Source organism: Pelophylax lessonae, assembly GCF_965119305.1.
Source record: "Pelophylax lessonae genome assembly, chromosome: 6".
Taxonomy (NCBI): domain Eukaryota; kingdom Metazoa; phylum Chordata; class Amphibia; order Anura; family Ranidae; genus Pelophylax; species Pelophylax lessonae.
Window position 1 is genome coordinate 260,318,329 of NC_138773.1, and position 18,972 is coordinate 260,337,300.

General features: G+C 40.1%; 1 protein-coding gene across 1 annotated transcript in view; it reads right to left on the reverse strand.

Annotated features, from left to right (window-relative positions):
• Nucleotides 1–18,972, reverse strand: part of LRP2 (LDL receptor related protein 2) — a 369,604-nt gene that overhangs the window by 80,109 nt on the left and 270,523 nt on the right. The window contains exons 55-63 of the mRNA XM_082260064.1: nt 17,730–17,926; nt 16,724–16,969; nt 15,134–15,262; nt 12,294–12,413; nt 8,915–9,031; nt 7,285–7,401; nt 3,352–3,489; nt 3,147–3,269; nt 334–462 (exon numbers count right to left, since the gene is read on the reverse strand). Coding sequence (XP_082116190.1) covers nt 334–462; nt 3,147–3,269; nt 3,352–3,489; nt 7,285–7,401; nt 8,915–9,031; nt 12,294–12,413; nt 15,134–15,262; nt 16,724–16,969; nt 17,730–17,926 — 1,316 coding nt within the window. The remainder of the gene's footprint in view (nt 1–333; nt 463–3,146; nt 3,270–3,351; nt 3,490–7,284; nt 7,402–8,914; nt 9,032–12,293; nt 12,414–15,133; nt 15,263–16,723; nt 16,970–17,729; nt 17,927–18,972) is intronic.

Consider the following 18,972-nt stretch of genomic DNA (forward strand, 5'->3'; position numbering starts at 1 on the left):
TAGAAGTACTGGGTTTCCCATGTATCTGTAGCAGCAGATTAACACTGAGTGCAAGCAATGAATAAGTAAATACCTACTTATTGTAAGTACTTATTGTATACTACTACTTACAATACTACTTATTGTAAGTACTAATTGTATACCGGAGGTCTGGCTGCAACCTATAGTGTTTATTTCTTTTTAACGCCAAGGAAAATATTAAAGTAGCTAATAACATACGGATATCTCAAATTAATGAAAAAAATGAAATCTGTAGAGGACTACAGAAATGTGTGGGACCTGCAGTGGTTATAAAAGGCCTTAGTAAGTAGTGACACAAACTCATGTACTTACTGCAGCCAATTTCATCAGAGCTGTCTCCGCAGTCATCGTAGTTGTCACATGCATAGTGATGAGGAATGCAGTGGGAGTTGCCACATTTGTATTCGTCCTCTGTACATGGTCTAGGAGTGGGTGCTTTACCTGAAGAAACAAGTGGAATAGATTACTGTCTATCCTTTCATGTATTTACTGCTCATCCACAGAAATTTCGTAAATAAAAAACTGTGGTACATAAGTCACTCAAATAAATGCAAAATAAGGCAGTAAACACTTAACCTCATTTATTAGAGTATGAATAATAAATGACTCTCTAGGTTGGCTCCATCTATTCCAGCTGTCAGAAGATGAATGATAATGGACAGCATGGTGATATAGTGGGCCCACTGCCTGATGTTTATTCCTCAACACCGTTTTCTAATGTCTTCCTTATAATGATATTGGAAATCTACACAGACACCAGCTTGTAGATAATTACCAGACATGTTTTAGAACCAATATGTTAGTTAGTGGGTAAATACAGCGTGCATACCGATGCCCATGTATAGATTATGGAGCCAGTATACCAGTATTACTTGTTTTTCTAGAATGTGACGGTTTTACATATCAGGACAGTGGTGGAGGGAACAACATTTACATTAAGGCAATTTAAGGCTGAACTCCGGCCTTACCTTCAGTCTTGCAAAGGTGTACAGGCTCCTCTCCTGTACTGAAATTGCGTACTTTGATTTCACGGCACACTGTGCATTAGAAGTTACAGCAAGTCAGATAGAGCCTGTCTAATTTCTTGGCTGGAGAACATCCAACATTATCTAAACCCTTTCCACCCCATGTTTAATGTCCCTGTTCTGTCCCTTCCATTCATTTGATTTCAATTCTTTAAGGACCAGTTCACACCATAGAAATGCAATCTGGATGCGTTCCAGGTGCTTTTCTGCATGCACATTTTTGGTGGGTTTTTGATGTGTTCCAGTATGTTTTTGATGCAACCCAGTGCATTTCCTCCCTCTTTTTTTAACCTTAAAAAAGGACATGTGTGCTCCAGTGCATTTTTGGTGCAGAAAAAATGCAGCATGTTCTACTTTTTCTTTTTCTGGAACTAGAATGCACTGGAACTAACCGCACTGGTGTGAACTATGCCATTGAAAATCATATAACCTACTATCCAATACGTTTTTGATGCAGAAAAAAAAAAAAAAACACACTTCACTGCATGTGGTGTGAACTGGCCCTCAATCATGAAAGCATTACATGTAGATGTTACCTAAGGCAGCATACAGTATACTACCTAGGAATTCCCACTCCTCAAGACACTCACTCATTAAGGCATTTTGATATTTGCATAAGAGTGGGCCAACTGCTTGCATCGGGTCTGAGGGCTCTTGAGAGGAGTGCTGAGGCTGGGTGCTCTGATGTTTCCAGGAAGCTATATACAGCATCCTGCCAGCTCTTACCATCAGCCAGGATCTGACTGATCTGCATAGAAAAGCATAGAGACCGAGGAGTGATTGATTTCACAGTAAGCTATGTGATAAAAGTGAAAACGTTTTACGTAAAAAATTTACTGAACTTGTTTATGGGGAGAGGGAGGGAGTAACCAGGAAAGACAAAATAGAAGTAAATTAAACTTCAGCTATAAAAGGATTGATCACTCTGCAAGGAAAGTTGCTGGGAGGGGAGTTTGGTCTTGTGACCTGTCAATTTAAATCACATGACTAGCATCTCATCCAATCACAGAATTCTCTTTGTTGTGTTATGTAGTGAGAACTCCATGACATACTACCGGCTCCACAGCCTGCATTTTATGGATGGAGTAGCACTGTTGAGAGCCAAAATCCTTAATCAGTTGTTTGGGTTTTTTTGTTTTTTGCTGTGTCCCATTAGGTAGATTTTCCTTCACTTCCTGTCCTGGATACATAACAGGAAGTGAGAAGAAATTCCTTCTTAGACAATTGTCACCAGAAGGTGTCCCAACTGGAAACTTTCCCCCTACTTCCTGTCCAGTAACAACTGTAACATTTTAGAATTCCCATATTCTTCTGTCGGAATGGTAAAGGTCACCAGGACAAATAGCAAAGTTGAATCACCCTAGCTTGAAAACAGACAAAGATAAAATCCAAACAGGGATTTTAACCTCTCAACACTCTATCTAAAACTAGAAAAAGGTGCTGTCTAGAGATACGCTTAGAACAGGCAAAACTTCTTTACAGTACATAGAGATCTCTTTGTAATGCTATTGAAGTCTGTATAACCAGTCACGAGATTTCCCCTCACTTTCTGTCCAGGTGATGGTTCTCAGACACAACAGGAAGTGAGAGAAAATGTCCCCAACAGGAACACAGGCAGTATTTACAATCTAAAAGGAAGATCTCCACAACAGCATCTGTAAATTATGACAGATGTTCTAACCCTACCCCACTCTCTTGAAATTTTTATTTTTTTTAGCACATACTGAATGTACTGCTTTTAAAAACTTTTTGTTTACCCCTTCCCACCACAGCCTCCCAGCCCTTTAGGAGCTTCTAAATGCCTGGAGGCGAAGGGGAGCATTTGGGCCAAGTGACTGATGTGATTGGCTGTCACAACGTTCAAACAGTCACATGATCGGAAAGCTCCCAGTCACAAATATGCATTGAAAGCCTTTTGGTCCCCGCCAGTGACCATGCTAGGAGTGCACAGGGGGCGTGCTCTCAGCACAGAAAACTGTTTACATAAGGCCACATATATGTGGCTTCTCTGCATTAAAGCCCACCCAATGAGAGGCCGCCAACATGCGCCACATCGGTTAGAAGTGGTTAAACAACATTACCAAATAATGCCATACTTACATTGTTCTTCTGCTTCATCACTTCCATCCCCACAATCATCCACGGTGTTGCAGATCTCATGTCTGTAGATGCAGCGGTTGTTGTGGCACCGGAATCTGAATGGAGGATCACAAGGGATGTCCACTATGTAGTATAAACAGCAAATTAGAATTCAAATTGTTATGGAATCTATTCAACAAGAATAATCTGTAAAGTCTCTACTTACAGCAAAGATTGAGCTCTTCATCGGAGTTGTCTCCACAGTCATTGTCACCGTCACACTTCCAGTATGGTAGAATGCAGATATGATTGTCACACTCGAACATGGAGGGTGGACAGTATGTCCCATTGGGATAGCGCGTGGCTACAGAAGAAAGATTTTATAGCAATTAGCATAGTACAAGCATAATTATGTATAACTACACAAATTATATACTACTACATTTTTGAGAAAATGGGATTTTTATGCTCATTGTAAAATCCTTTTCTCCGAGTTCATTGAAGGACACAGCTTTTCTTCATGATGGATGGGTTTGATGTTGCAGCCTTCAGGAGCAAGATGCTTGGTGCAACTAAATTAAAACCACACCCAAAGGGTGGCCTTCTGGTGGTGGCCAAACCCACCATCTGCAACACAGAGTTCAGTTAGTAGCCAGCAGTACTACCAATAATATCAGAAGGACAGCCAAAAAAGAGACTGAGAGGGTGCTGTGTTCTTCAATGAACTCAGAGAAAAGGATATTTCAGTGAGTACAAAAATCCAATTTTCTCTTCCGTCCAATGAAGGACAGAACTTTCCTTCACGACAGATGGGATGTCCAAGAGTAGTGCAAGAAAGAAGAAGGGTGGGCCCAAAAATAGAAACAACAGCAGAACAGGGAACCATATCCTGGCAGAACTCAAACTGCCATCTGCAAAACCTTCTGACAAAAGCTGGCATCTGCTGAGGCAGCTACAACAACTTTGTAGAACTTTGTTAAGGTGTGAACAGACAACCAGGTAATCCACCTTGAAAACCTGAACAACAGAAGCAGAATGATAATACGCCCAAGACTCCCAGAAAGTCTCCGATAGAATATGCAGTAATTGGAAATGGAGCATAGGCCTGGGCCACTGTTTGATGAATCCACCTAGAAATAGTGGAAGACAAAAACGCTTGACCTTGTCAAGGATCATCCGCAACAATGAATAGGGAGTCAAAATTCCAAATGGGGCTGTAGCCACGAGGTAGACTCTTATGGCTCTAACCACATCTAGGCAATGGAGAGCCACCTCTCTCAGATGAGGGGGATACGGAGACAAGGAAGGTAGCTAGAAATATTGCTTTAGATGAAAAGCAGATACAACTTTAGACAAAAAGACAGCTTAGGATGAAGCATCACCTTGTCCTTTTAGATCACCACAAAAGGCTGCTTACATGAAATAGCTGCAAGCTCAGACACTTGACATGCAAAAGTGATGGCCACCAAGAAAGCCACTTTTTGTGATGAAGTTGAGAGGGAAATTTCTTGGTTATTTCCAAAAGGAGGCATTAGCAAGACCGACAAGATTCAAGACAAGACCAGATTCAGGCCCCATGGTTGCAAAGGGGCCTAGAAGGAGGAACTTCCCTTTTGACCCCCCCCAGATAAAGCTATGAGCTAGGGAGAAGGAAGCCATGGGATGTTAAAAAAGTGTGGCGAAAGCCAAAACCTGACCATTCACAGTACTGAAGGCCAAAGGATTAACACCTTAGGTGAGTATAACAAGCATGCTTTACTGCATGTACAGATTGATTTTACTGTTGTGGGTTTAGTAACACTTTAAATTAAAGCCAGTCAAGAATTTGTGACACCTCCAGGGCCACAATAGAGTTTCTAGTGCTTGATGTAGGCCACTTCCATGGCATTGTCTAATTGTACCTTGGTTAGGTAACCCCGGAATAGGGTTGTAAAACAGGAGAGAGAGGAACGAGCTGCTCAAAATTTCATAATGTTGATGGGAAGACTGGACACCTCTGGCTCTGAATGGATAAATGATATATCACATATCCCCACCCGAAGAGCTTGGTAATTGAGGTGATGATCTGCCATGTGAGGGGGAGAAAAGACTGCACGGCTGATAGGAGTGGAGATTGCAGCCACCAAGTCAAGGACACCTTTGTTTGATGAGATACGTGAATGAGCTGATCCAACAAGCCTGGAACTCTGTTCCACTTAATCAGAATCTCTCTCTGAAAAGGTATGGAATGATATCGTATGTAAGCGACTGCTTCATAGGAAGCCACCATTATGCCCAAAATCCTTTTGCAAAAACAAATAGGAGTGGTCTGCAGGGAAATTAGATGAACGACATGAAGACACAGTTTCTAAAGTTTCATCTGTGGAAGAAAAAACATCTGTATCCCATTGGAGAGATTTCCCTTCACTTCCTGTCCCATATTCAAAACAGGAAGTGAGAGGAAATCCATCCAAAGTGATCATCAGAACTAGTGTCTCCATTATAAAATTTCCCCTCTACCACTGTTCTGGTGTCAACCCAAAATTTGGAAATGTCTTTTACTTTCGAAGATAACTGTCAACAGGACAAATACAGAGGGTGAATCCCCCCATTGGGGGGCACCGACAGCATTAAATACCTAAAAGGTATTCTAATCCCTTTCCTCTCTATCCAAAGCTTTTTAAAAATGCATGTAGTTATACTGTTTCAGTGCCTTCCGTCTAACAAGTGAAACAAAAACAAGAAAAAGGAGAAAAAGGGGGAGGAGGTGTATGTGCGTATGTGTGTGTGTGTGTGTGTAGGGGGGGGGGACCCTAAAGGAGGCCAGAAATGTAAAAAAAAAAAAACTGAAATGAGGGAATACCTAAAAAGTAAATTGTTGCACCCAATCCCAACCAGGAGAATACTTCTAGTCCTAGGGACAAACCTGGGCCTTTTCCAACAAAGAATCTCCAGGAGGAGGGAAAACCATCTTTAATCCTACATCGAACTGTGTGGCATCAGCCATTCAGCCAATACGCAGTGCAGCAATGGAAGGACCCAGTCCAGCCGGTGTAGACATTTGCCAGCAGGGTTGAATCATCCCCTATAAAGGGAATCCCCCTATAATGGGGAACTGTATGCAGTCATTGGCAGTGCTAGGGGGACTATCCGAATCTATAATATCTGGCCTGTCACCCATCAATTGTTGATTGAAGAGAAAAAATTTTCATCAGAAAAAAAAAAAAAAATAGATTAAAGGACGAGAAAACAAAATGTAGGTCCTACTCCTCAGGATTCTAGGAAAAACTGAACTCTGTTTTGCAGATGGGGGGTTTGACCACCCTCAGAGGGGCGCCCCTTAGGCATGCTTTTCATTTAGTTACACCTAGCATCCTGCTCTTAAAAGGGTCAATATCAAACCAATCCATTATAAGGAAAAGCTGTGCTCTATAATGAAAAGCAGATACATTTGAACTGGTACAGATGAAATCTGCCATTCTTGAAAATGGCACTTTTGCAGGGAGATTTTACATGTACATCTGCAGGGCTAAAGAGATATTACAGGCTCTTTTTTTTTCCCTCAAATAAAAAAAAATGTTAGAATTACCTGCTCTGTGCAATGATTTTGTACAGATGGACCCCTTTCCTCATCTTCTGGGGTCCCCCGCCAGCAGTGCAACCGCACTTGATTCTTGTGCAGGAAACTTTCAGGATTGGCAGACCTCTTTCAGATCTATCTGCACTACCTGTCAGAGTAGAATAGAAACGAGCGCAGGTCTGCCCCTAATTAATAGAGTGAATGTGGCAATTTTCCATATAGAGAACTGCCGCGGATTCCCGCGAGGTGTGATCTGTCGTACACGATAGGAGCTGCCAGTAGAGAGATTGGAGCTTCTGCTCTCTTGTTCTCTATGCTGACTGTGAAAGGCAGAGCAGAGAACTGATTGCACCTAATTAAAAAAGAGGCTTGCATCCTTTTTGTTGATTAGGAGTAGCATCTTCTCCATTTTTTATGTTAAGAAGAGTGATGCAAGCTTGTAGTTGCACAGCTCTTTGTTAATTTCCCCCTTAACATGTCTAAAATATATGCTGATGCACGTCAACAAAACAAGTGTGAATGCATTTGTTCTTCAAGGAATAAAGCCCTATAAAGGCAATTAAATACAAAGGCAAAAAAGCATTTTGTTTTGACACTCACGGCAAGCGTCTTCATCTGAAAAGTCCAGACAGTCTGCTGTTCCATCACACCGGAAGCGTTGAGCAACACAGTGTCCACTTCTGCACTGGAAATATCCAGGATGGCAAGTTCTCATTTCTAAGCCAAATGAACAACAGAGAGATTAATTGTAATTTCAATGATCAGTGACCAAAAAGCCTAACTGGATTTTAGTTTAAATCAACTAAATAAAATCCACACGAATAAAAAAAAAAAAAAGGCATTCAAACTCTTAAATTCTATTTAGAAAGCAGACAAAGCCTGACTAGAAAATCCTGTCCCCTGCTAGCTTGCACCCTTGTTCTCTGTGTGGAATTAGTAGTCTCTCTGCAGAGGTTTGACATGTTTCATGCCCCCTACTAAGTCACAGTTACTGCTCTCCAATCAGCAGGGGGCATGTAGGACCTTTGCACAAAAACAACTGCTAGAAAGCAAAAGTCCTTCTTTCCAGGATGATGGCAGGGAATAGGCTTTTTTACTCAGGCTGTCGCTGCTTTATATACACAGTGCGACTTTATATTACTTTTGTTTTGATGATCATGCACCTATAATATTTTGAGCCAATTTAAACTACAAGTTCACTTGAGCTTTAGGTACTGATAACATGTTTGTGATATACTCATAGTTTGTTCAGAGGAACAATTAAATGATTTTTGGCAAATATGTAAACCAGATTCTTAGTAAAAAAAAAATCTCTTCTAATCTCTTCTTAGTCAGATCATTTTTCAAAATGATTAGAATTTTACATATGAAGATTCTTTTGCCAGTGCAGGGTTTCTGAAATACTATCTATATGCTGTGACCTTTGCAAACAAGAGATTAAAAGTGTATGTAAACCCTAACTATTAGCTTCACTTATTTGCAACCTTTTGTTCTGTTACATATATCGAAGCATCTATTTTATCTGTTCAATAAGTAATATTTAATAACAATGGGTTGAACAAATGTGACCAGCATTTTCCCATCCTGCATTATGACCATATTTTACTTATGATGTTCCATAAATTTTAGCACCATCTAGTGGCCATTCTACAGAATTTTTCTTGAATGGTCACATTGGGGTTTATTTACTAAAGCTGGAGAGTGCAAAATCAGGCTCACTTCTGCATGGAAACTAATCAGCTTCTAACCTTGGGTTGTTCAATTTAGCTTTGGCAATAAAACCTGGAAGCTGATTGGTTTCTATGCAGAAGTGAGACTGATTTTGCACTCTCCAGCTTTATTAAATAATCCCTATTATGACCATTACATGGAGCTGATTTTCATAGAAAATCACTCAATCATCAAGGACAGGTGAATTCCAATTTTTTTATATTTTTATTTTATAAATAGACCCCCAAGTGTACCTTTACCCATAAAAGCGATTTCACAGTGAATTGTGTGTATTATATATATATATATATATATATATATATATATATATATATATATATATATATATATATATATATATACACAGTATATATATATATATATATATATATATATATATATATATATATATATATATATATATATACACACACGCACACAGCATACACACAAATATATATATAGTGTACCCAATTGGAATTTACTTTGGATCCTCATGAACCATGTGTTATGTACATACCACAATCTCTTTCATCTGAATTATCTTCGCAGTCATTATCATGGTCACAGAGCCAGCGGCTGGGAATGCAGTGCAGATTATCACATTTAAATTCACTTTCTGTGCACTCCCGAGGACCTACAAGAAGTTTTAGAAATAGAATAGGTGAATAAATGCACTGACACATGCACTACATTGCCCTACTGCAATGCAGGAATGGCTGTAGGCTGGAAACTAAGGAGAATTTTTATATATATAGTGGTCAGTCATCAATTTGAAAATCAATCTCTTCCTTTGCCCTGTCCACTACACACATCAGCTGGATTTTCCCACACGTTCATCACTTAAAATGTGTGAACTGTTTTTTTTTTTTTCCAAACAGGAATCCAGTTGTCCTCTTGGTTTACATGTGTGTAGCTGAATGGAACCCCCACGCATGTAACTTTGCAGTGCGTGTGCAGGACCCGCAGGGAAATAACATGGTCAAAATGACCATGCGATTCCCTGTGGGCTGCATTTTGAAAAAGGAGCATGCACCCTTTTTTGTGGGAAACGCAGGCACAGCAGGCAATTGAAATAAATGGGCTGTCGTTCCCGCGCAAAGCCGGCCCACAGAAACTCTATAGTGTGAACCTAGGATTAAGGAACATTTGTGTTTTTTGTAATTAGGGCAATGGTAAAATTGCCATCCCTATCAGTGATTTGCCACTGTTTTCTAAATAGATGTATCACATTCAATTTAAAGTGGAACTTGAGTCTAATATTTAGTTCCATTAGAGTTGAAAGTAAACCGATCTGCCTGATCACATAAAATAAACATGAAAATGAACCTATCTGCTTGCAAGCAAATAGATCTACCTGCCTGTTCACAGTGTTCGGTAGAATGTACACTGAGCTGCACATGTGCAGCTCAGTTTACATTCCAACACGGTGCTTCTGTGCAAGCACAGGAGTGGCATCATCCAATGCCGGCCAATCAAGAAGGCCAAAGACCGCCACCTGGAAGAAGCCTGGGAAAAGGCGCTGGCGCCAGCATCAGACCATTGAAGAGTATCGCTAAGTTTAATTTGCTAAGTTGACATTGGATGCATATTTACTATGATTTTGGTTTCATTTGTAAATGCTGATATTAGCCCTCTGCTCCTAGTACTGTTGTTATCATTGTTAAGCTAAACATACGCTGTAACGCAGCCTCTTTCCTATTGTGGCGGGGGTTGGGTAGTGATTTATGTGAGTTGTCCTCCTAGATTGCAGCAAATACAAGTTTGGCACTAAATTCTTTTATGGTAAGCCTCCAAAACCTCTATGGTAATATTTGCCTCTAATGATGTAATGAACTGTTTTTAATATGCTGTTAAATAATCTTTCAGATGCTTCCATGGCTTCCCTGATGAAGCAGCAGTGGACTGCGAAACCCGTTGGATTCAACCACTGAATTTTATAAGCATTAATACTTTTTAGTAATTCGGCACTTGTTTGGTGTTTTATGATGACTGTATTTTATGGTTGGAACCATTTTTGATGGTCGTATAGACCTATGGGTTTTTTTAATATAACTACTGTACGTGACAAAGTTCTTGTTTTAAACCTAATTGTGCTACCTTACTCTTTATCTACACAGCTGTTAAAGTGCTCATTTACTTAAGGGGTGTTGTTTCCCCCTTTTTTCTATTCAAATTTAGGATTTGGGAAGTGGCTGTGTGCTTTTTGTTCAAGACATGGTATGATTATATTGTCTATAGCTAGACATACATGGTTATTTTTTTTTTGTTTTCCCTTCAACGAGCAGGGAAAGAGATTCTTCTAGCCACACAAACAAGGTGGATGGAGGAATCCCCCCCATCAGGATGATGTACTCTGACAGCAGCAGCTGCCACTGTCAGAATACACTGATTAGCGGGTGCAGCTGATTGGCTGCAGATGCTGATAAGCAAAATTGTCCCTTTGACAGAAGTTGATCAAGTGTCAAGTGGGGATGGCTATACACTGATCAAGATTTATTTCACATATGACCAGCCTTGGGCTATATACTGGCTGATGTCTGGTAAAGTCTAATGCTGGCATGAATCTGAAGACGTCACCGGAAGTGACAAAACGCGTCAGTTTGGACCGCATAACGTAATCACGCTACCCTAGTTGGAACGCAAGTCGGAAGTTAGCCATTATTCCAAGAGGAGGATGTGCTGCCCGCACCGCTGACCACCAGGGATAGTGTGTCTTATGATTTTAACTTGTCTGAACCCGATGGATGGGTAAATAAACCATTATTAAGACTTTATTACGCTATTTGGAGCCTTTCTTCTTCCCTTATATTGCTTTTCTGAATATTGCACTCCGGAGTCCAGGGGAGCCAGTATTAACCTGCAGGATCGCCTAGAGGGGAAAGCCACTTGGCCCAGAGGGCAACCTAAGCCTGAATGGTCTTAGTGTCGTACGACACATAAGACCCACGTTATCTGCTTTTCTGAATATTGAACTCCGGAGTCCAGGGGAGCCAGTATTAACCCGCAGGATCGCCTAGAGGGGAAAGCCACTTGGCCCAGAGGGCAACCTAAGCCTGAATGGTCTTAGTGTCGTACGACACACAAGACCCACGTTATCTGCTTTTCTGAATATTGCACTCCGGAGTCCAGGGGAGCCAGCATTAACCCGCAGGATCGCCTAGAGGGGAAAGCCACTTGGCCCAGAGGGCAACCTAAGCCTGAATGGTCTTAGTGTCGTACGACACATAAGACCCACGTTATCTGGTAAGTGACCCATCTTATTCACTTTTGGAACCAGCAATTGATACCTTGAACATTCAAGCCAGAGCACTTGCACTTTTTGTGGATAACTACTTATTGAGGACACCCATTGCCTGAGAACAATCACCATTGATTGATGGACTTTTATATTTAATAATTTATTCCCTTTTATAGATCGTGTTGTTTGATGGTATTTATTTAATACAGTCTAAGTTACCAAGCATATGACCCACTGCTATGTTTTATGAATTTTAATAATTAATGTATGATACTATATTCTGTTTTACTAATCAAGTGATATTTATGAAGACACATCGGCACTTTATAACTCCATTGGTAATTTAAATTCATAGGATTAGTTGTTTAAATCATATAATAGCAAACGCTGTATTTGGCCTTTTTTAAAGACCATTCCTGTGGCATGAATCTTATCTCAAATAGCAGCCTCTAGGGGAGAAATGAAATGAGAAGTTCATCATAGCTCTTCACTGCCAATTGCTCCTAGGGACAGAGTAAACTTACATAAATAAATTGGTTCTGCTGTACATATAGTGGTTGCTCCTCTTCCACTAGTAAAGGGAAGGTATTTATCATTGTGAAGAGACTTCAAACATTACAAAAAGCATAAAACCTCTAACTGGACCAATATTTCTTACTGCAGTTGCGCTCATCAGATCCGTCTCCACAGTCATTGTCGCCATCACACTTCCAACGTAGAGGAATGCAATGATGGTTTTCACAGCGGAAATCTCCCAGTGGATCACATGTTCTTTGTTCTGCAAATTCCAATCATTCATAGTTAGGATTTGCTGGCTCCACCACCATAACGATTAAACAAGTATTTTGTTAAGCCCTAAATGGTTTAATGATCATTGGCATACAGCCTCTCACAGTCAATATTATAAGATCTCACTGTAAGAGAAACCACTGAACTCTCTTCATATGTATAAACCAATAACTGTGGATTACAAACTGACAGCATAATTATGTTTTATTCCAGTATTAATACAGAATCTGTAGTTCAAACAGCATGAGATCCCATCATATTAATATACCTGCATACAAAGAATGCACTTTTGAAACTGTCTGTGAACTTTGTACCATATCTTGTAAATGAGATTTGGGCTAATTCTGAATTTATGGTGTAGGATAGATTACAAACTTTAATAAGACAGAGCAAAATATAATAGCAGTGACTTATATAAGTATTCAATCTGCTTCCCCCTCCCCCTCCCCCTCCCCTCCCTCCCCCTTTGACTTTTTCACATTTTGTAAATTTGCAACCTGAAATTAGGAAACATTCTGAGTTTATATCTGGGCAAAAAAAAAAGCACATGCAGTTCAATGCTGCAACAGACACACAGTTCCTTATGTTTTGTTACTTTATTAGCTGCAAGTACAGAACAATAACAGTTGGTCTGACAGAAATCCAGTGAGCTCTCGGTTCACACTATGATCCACACATGAAACGCACAGAAACCGCACCACATTCCTGTTCAATTCACATGCGATTCAGTAGCGGTGCCGTTTGAGCCCATTCATTTTGGAACCCCACTGCAACCAGATCACAAGTTTTTTTTTTTTTTTTATACCATGCTATCTGGTGCAGGCAAACGCACTGCATTTGCAACCTGCATTTTGGGTGTCATTAAGATCACACATACATCCACTGCAAATCGCAAGGGCAGTGCAATTAGAATGCATTGAGGGAAACGTGCGCGGATCACAGGTTTCCCGAACTGCATTTTAGTGTAAACCAAGGCTAAGTGGGTAGATGAAGCTGTGTGCAAACGAAAACCTCTGCTTTTAACATAAACTGTTAAACAGGGCTAATTTGGTTGTTTTTCAGGCTGGTTCGTAAGTGCACTGGGAAATGTTTTGTTTGTTTATCATGTGCATTGCCTTTCCATCTGCACCTTGCTGCAAAGGCCAGTTATAGATTGGGGTGGATGCCACTTTTTGTACAGTTAACTCCAACATGCCCAGGTGCTCCATTGAAGCCTAATTTTAGTCACAACATATTTAAAAAATGAGCACAAGGGACAGCACATACAATCAATGCCATGGGATCTTGTGCTGATAGCTGTGTTTTTAGTGAAAATCTTTAGTCACCTGATCCCCCCTACCTGCTCACCCATCATTTTCTGGTGCTGCAGGGGTTAATAGAGCCAAGGGACCCGTCACAGGAGTGCCACCCCCTCCCCCATCCTCCATTTATAAAAGCTGTACTATAGCTTCCATGACTGAAACACAATCTATGAATGAAGGATAGGAGGATGAAAGGTCCTCCTCCTCCTCCATTCATAGATCATTTTTCATTCATGGAAACTATAGCACAGTTATAGTACAGTGCACATAGTGGGCACTCTTGATGAGGATCTATGACAGGTCCATTGGCTCAAATAAATTAATTTATTAATAAACCCCCATGGTGCAGGAAGGTTATGGCTGCTGGGAAGCAGTGGTAATCAGAAGATGGAAGATTTCAACCACTAATGCAGCCACCAGCACAAGGGACACAATAATTGTAAGTACCATCCCTTGTGCTGAGTTTAAAAAAATGTTTTGACTTAACTTTAAGAATTTGTTCCCCCAACATTTCATAATCCTGATATGTGTCTGTTGTACTATGTACTTGTGGTAAAAATTATCCTGTTCTCTTCCTATTGCTTCCTCTGTGTGAAATACCTGGGGATCCTGCCAGTCCCCTTGATTTTCTATTTCAAACTGACCATGCTAGGCATGAGAGAACATCCCTCCCAGTGTGGTCAATTTTCTGGTTGTGCTGGGAGAACAGCCTGCCCATCCTCCAATGATCAGACTCATGCTGACATGTCCCCTTGCACAGCCATTCACTAGGAAGACTGTTGTTTCTCCACCCCTAGTTCTCTAAGCCCATAATACAGCTGAGAACCGAGATTGAGTTATCACTTAAGTGATCAAAAAAGAATAACAAATATTTATAATGATATATATATATAGATATACTATATATACACCTGACTTGCATTTATTTCTGTTTTAAGCTGAATGTGTTGTTTTACAAGGTATTCACACATCGTTTAATCTTTAAATCCAGTATTAATACACAGAAAGAATACAACACAAATTCAACTCTGCCTTCTTCTAAGGAAAGCAACAGAGAGATCAGTGGTAATGCTCAGATCCATAGCAATCCAAAGCGGTGATGAAGGAAACCTTTTATGAGACAACCATATTCTGGACATTCTGGGCTCTTTTAAGAATAATGAGAAGAAAACAAAAACCTATATCAGATCCAATATGTGGTTTGTGACAAATATGGGAAAAAAATTATCTAGTTATTTACTTGCTCATTTTTCATCTCTGTGGAACATTGTGGGTTGGGGACGTGCATATGTACAGGAAAGTGGAAATATAAAGGCAATAATTGGAAATCTACTTAAGGTAACTGGTCAGATTATTTTAAAACAACGAAGATATAATATGCTTAATTCTCTACCAATAGCTAACTTACCACAATCCTGCTCATCAGAGTTATCCCTGCAGTCATCATAACCATTGCACACGGCCCAGAGTGGGATACAACGGTAGTTTGTCTTGCAGTCAAAATCAGTGTGATTGTCGCAGCGGTAAGCAGGGCCCACTAGGAGAAAGATGTGAGCAATGCATTATTTCTAAATATTAAGCATTTAAGGATATTTTTTTAACTGCTAGGTTACCAACGTCAGTTTTATCTCCCCTCTAAAATCAGCCATTTCTAAGGATCCCGGACTAATAAACAATGTATTGGCAATGGCTGAAGCCTTCTATATGTAGATCATTGACTTAATAAATTCAATGGCATCAAAGTGCAAAGGGTAACTCATATTAGTATATTAGCAGATGGGTTTTTTCCCAGCCTTTAGATTTCTCCAGACATGATTACATACATAAAGTGTGAAAGAGACTTTCAGAAAAAGTATGCCATAGAAGCATTTTAGATGGCAATTAAATAATTAAGATTCAGCCTTAACTAGGGACTACAGACATTAACAGACTATTTTTTCAAAATGTTAGTAAAAATCTGAAAATTATGATAAAATGTAACTGTTTTGCCAAAATGCATTAAAGTAAATAAGAAAAGCAAAATTGAGGTCGTTTTTGGGGGCGTTTTATAGGTGTAATGGGCTTTAAATTATGCCTAAGAATGACCAAAGCTATTTTCATCTATCCTGGACCGGTTCTTGTGCTAAAAAAATAGACCTTCATTAGCCTTCACCGAAAGTAAAAATGCTACACAAATAATGATCAAATACACAAAAAAGGAAAAAACAAAAACAAAACACAAATACAGAAAACACTAAATGAAAAAAAAAAGAAAAGACGAAACTACTTTAAAGATGCCCAGAAACAACTACGCTCTCCAAATAAAGATGAAAAAGATAATATTTTCTTAAGAAAATTTTGCCTCAGAGAGCAATTTCGAGACTCTCCTTTCGAACAAATGTTGCCAACGTCAAAGCGGTTTTACCAAAATCACTCCTCATGTCTTTAGTCATGAATTATTCGACAAAGTAGACACATAAACCCTAAAAGAAAAGAAACACCGCTTCCAAGGCTCATCAAGCCCGATAATAGGTCCACAGCAAAATGGCACATCCACGCATTCCGTTAATGTACATTACAGTCACTCCCACCCATGGGAGAACAACTCTCTAACACGTTTCACCCAAATGAGAGCAGTAGGGTGAAATGTGTTAGAAGGGTGTTCTCCCATGTGTGGAAACCAGGCTGAAGTCATTTGATATACTTGTGAATGTAATGCACATTAACAGGGGACAGGGATGCACCATTTTGCATTGAACAAAGTAGTTTAAAATCTAACATGTTTGTATGTAAAAACCAACTGGGCACAATGGGAGATGTGGTCACATATGACTAGATTATACAGTTGCTTCCCTTGCATCACTGAATCTGATTATTTCAGGGTGGATCTCATTAAACTTTATAGATGTAAAATGAAAGACCAGGTCGTAAAAACCCAATTCAGAGCCATGCCAGGCAGCCTGATCTTTTCTTTGTATGGCCACCCTAAACATATCAGGGCCTTCAGGTTTTTGCTTACTGCATTCCTCCATAGGTTCATCAGAGTGATCCCCACAATCATCGTCTACGTCACATTTCCAGCTCTGAGGTATGCAGCGTCCGTTTCTACATTTAAACTGCCCTGGACTGCAGGTTCGGGTTGAACAGTGGGTGCTGTCCTCATCTGAGTTGTCTCCGCAGTCATCCTCACCATCACACTGCCAGGCCTCTGGGATGCAATGCTTATTAGCACATTGCCACTGATGATCTTCACACTGGTGATTAGCTGTTGGAAGCATAATAAATACATTAAACTGATATACATAGGCAAAAACATCAATGCTAAAGCGATGTATCCAATGACCATTAAAAAAAAAGTGCAATAAGAGCAACTACGTTCAAACATATCTTTGGCTTTCCTGAAGACAGTTTACATTTTTCCTTACTCTTCAACTGCTCCATCAATTCAGCACACAACTGCAGAAGATGGAACTCTACCCAACTGATCATGCAATACATTTCTCAGCTACTTGATGGTAGGTCACACCATGTGTCATCCTCTGAAAATCTTCTATTTGGCTGAAGATGACCTAATTGTGAGCCTAGTCTCTGCATGCAATTTATTAAAGCTCCGGAAATGAAGGGATTCTTTCTGGCACATATGTCTGTGGACTTGTTTTCCTTATTATTTCTTTCAAAATAATTAAAGCTTAAAATGGAGCTACACTCAAAGCTGTGATAACAGTCTTGCTGGGGTAAAAAAAAAAAAAAGAGTAGCAGAAGAGCTGAAATAGTTACATCTACTGAAGAAAATACTGTTCCTTCCAGTGGTCGTCTTATGTGTGCAAGTCCTAGTACTTGGTCCCATGGTCTTGGCTGAAAAGGAGGATTCCTCCCCTTTAGCAGAGGTAATTACTCCAAATGTCTAGGCCTTCACAACATGTAACAAGTATTTGAGCCTCTATATCTCTTTTCCATCCCAGAAAGACTGCTTCAAGGGCAAAACCTACTGTATGAGAACACCAACAACATTTTACTTTACATACCACAAAGTATAGGATCTTCATCAGAGTTATCTGGGCAATCTTGTTGAATGTTACACAAGAAGTGAGTGCTTGTACAGTTTCCATCATTGCACTGGAATTGTCCTATGGGGCAGTATCGATGAGGACACGAAGACGACTCATCTGAGCCATCCCGGCAATCTCGCTGACCATCACACTTCCACCAAATAGGGATACATCTGGAAAATAAAACTACAATGTGAGTTTCTTTGTATGTCTCAGTAGGCAGATGTGAATTACAAAAAACAAAATCATAAAATAGAGAAAATAATAACTGGATTTTTGTAAGAACTTACCGTAAAATCCTTTTCTCTGAAGTCCATTGACAGACGCAGCTCTTATGCTTCTTATACCATAAGGTTATGCTGCCCCCTACAGGAGTAGTACTAGGCAGTGAAAAAATTCACTGACACGCCTACAGGGGCTGTCCTTCACGGCATAACCCCACACACACTCTGCCACAAGCCAGTTTCGTAGCAAGCAGTGAAAAAGAAGACACAAACCATTCCCATACCAAGGGGCGGGTGCTGCATCTGTCAATGGACTTCAGAGAAAAGGATTTTACAGTAGGTTCTTACAAAAATCCAGTTTTCTCTATCGTCCATTGACAGACGCAGCTCCTATGCTTCTTTTACCATAGGGACGTCCCAAAGCAGTGTAGGCATGAGGGGTGGGAAGAAAGCAACCAAAAAAAAAACAGGTAACGTTTTTCTAAAGGCTAAACGTAGCTAACTGGGTAACAAAGCTCAACCAGGAACAACAGGAGCTTACCCATAGAAAGGAAGTATAAACACCTGAAAGAGAAAAAACAAGTCTCTTTAAACAACAGCCTGCAAAAGCTTGTGGCCAAAGGATGCATCCGAAGATTCCAACAAAACTACTTACTCTTTCACTAGGCAACAAGAAACTGGCTTGTGGAAGAGTATGTGTGGGGGTTATGCCGTGAAGGACAGCCCCTGAAGGCAGGTCAGTGAATTTTGTCACTGCCTAGTACTACTCCTGTAGGGGGCAGCATAACTCTATGGTATAAGAAGCATAAGAGCTGCGTCTGTCAATGGAAGATAGAGAAATATCGATTTTTGACTAGCTCTACCCAGCAGTGGGTAAACAGGAATACTTATGGTTCTCATAAATGTCAGTGCCTGAAACACCACAGTTTGGAGTTCAAAACAAAACATTGATTGATGGAAAGTGAGTTTGTTTTTCTTTATTTCAGGTCTGTTCA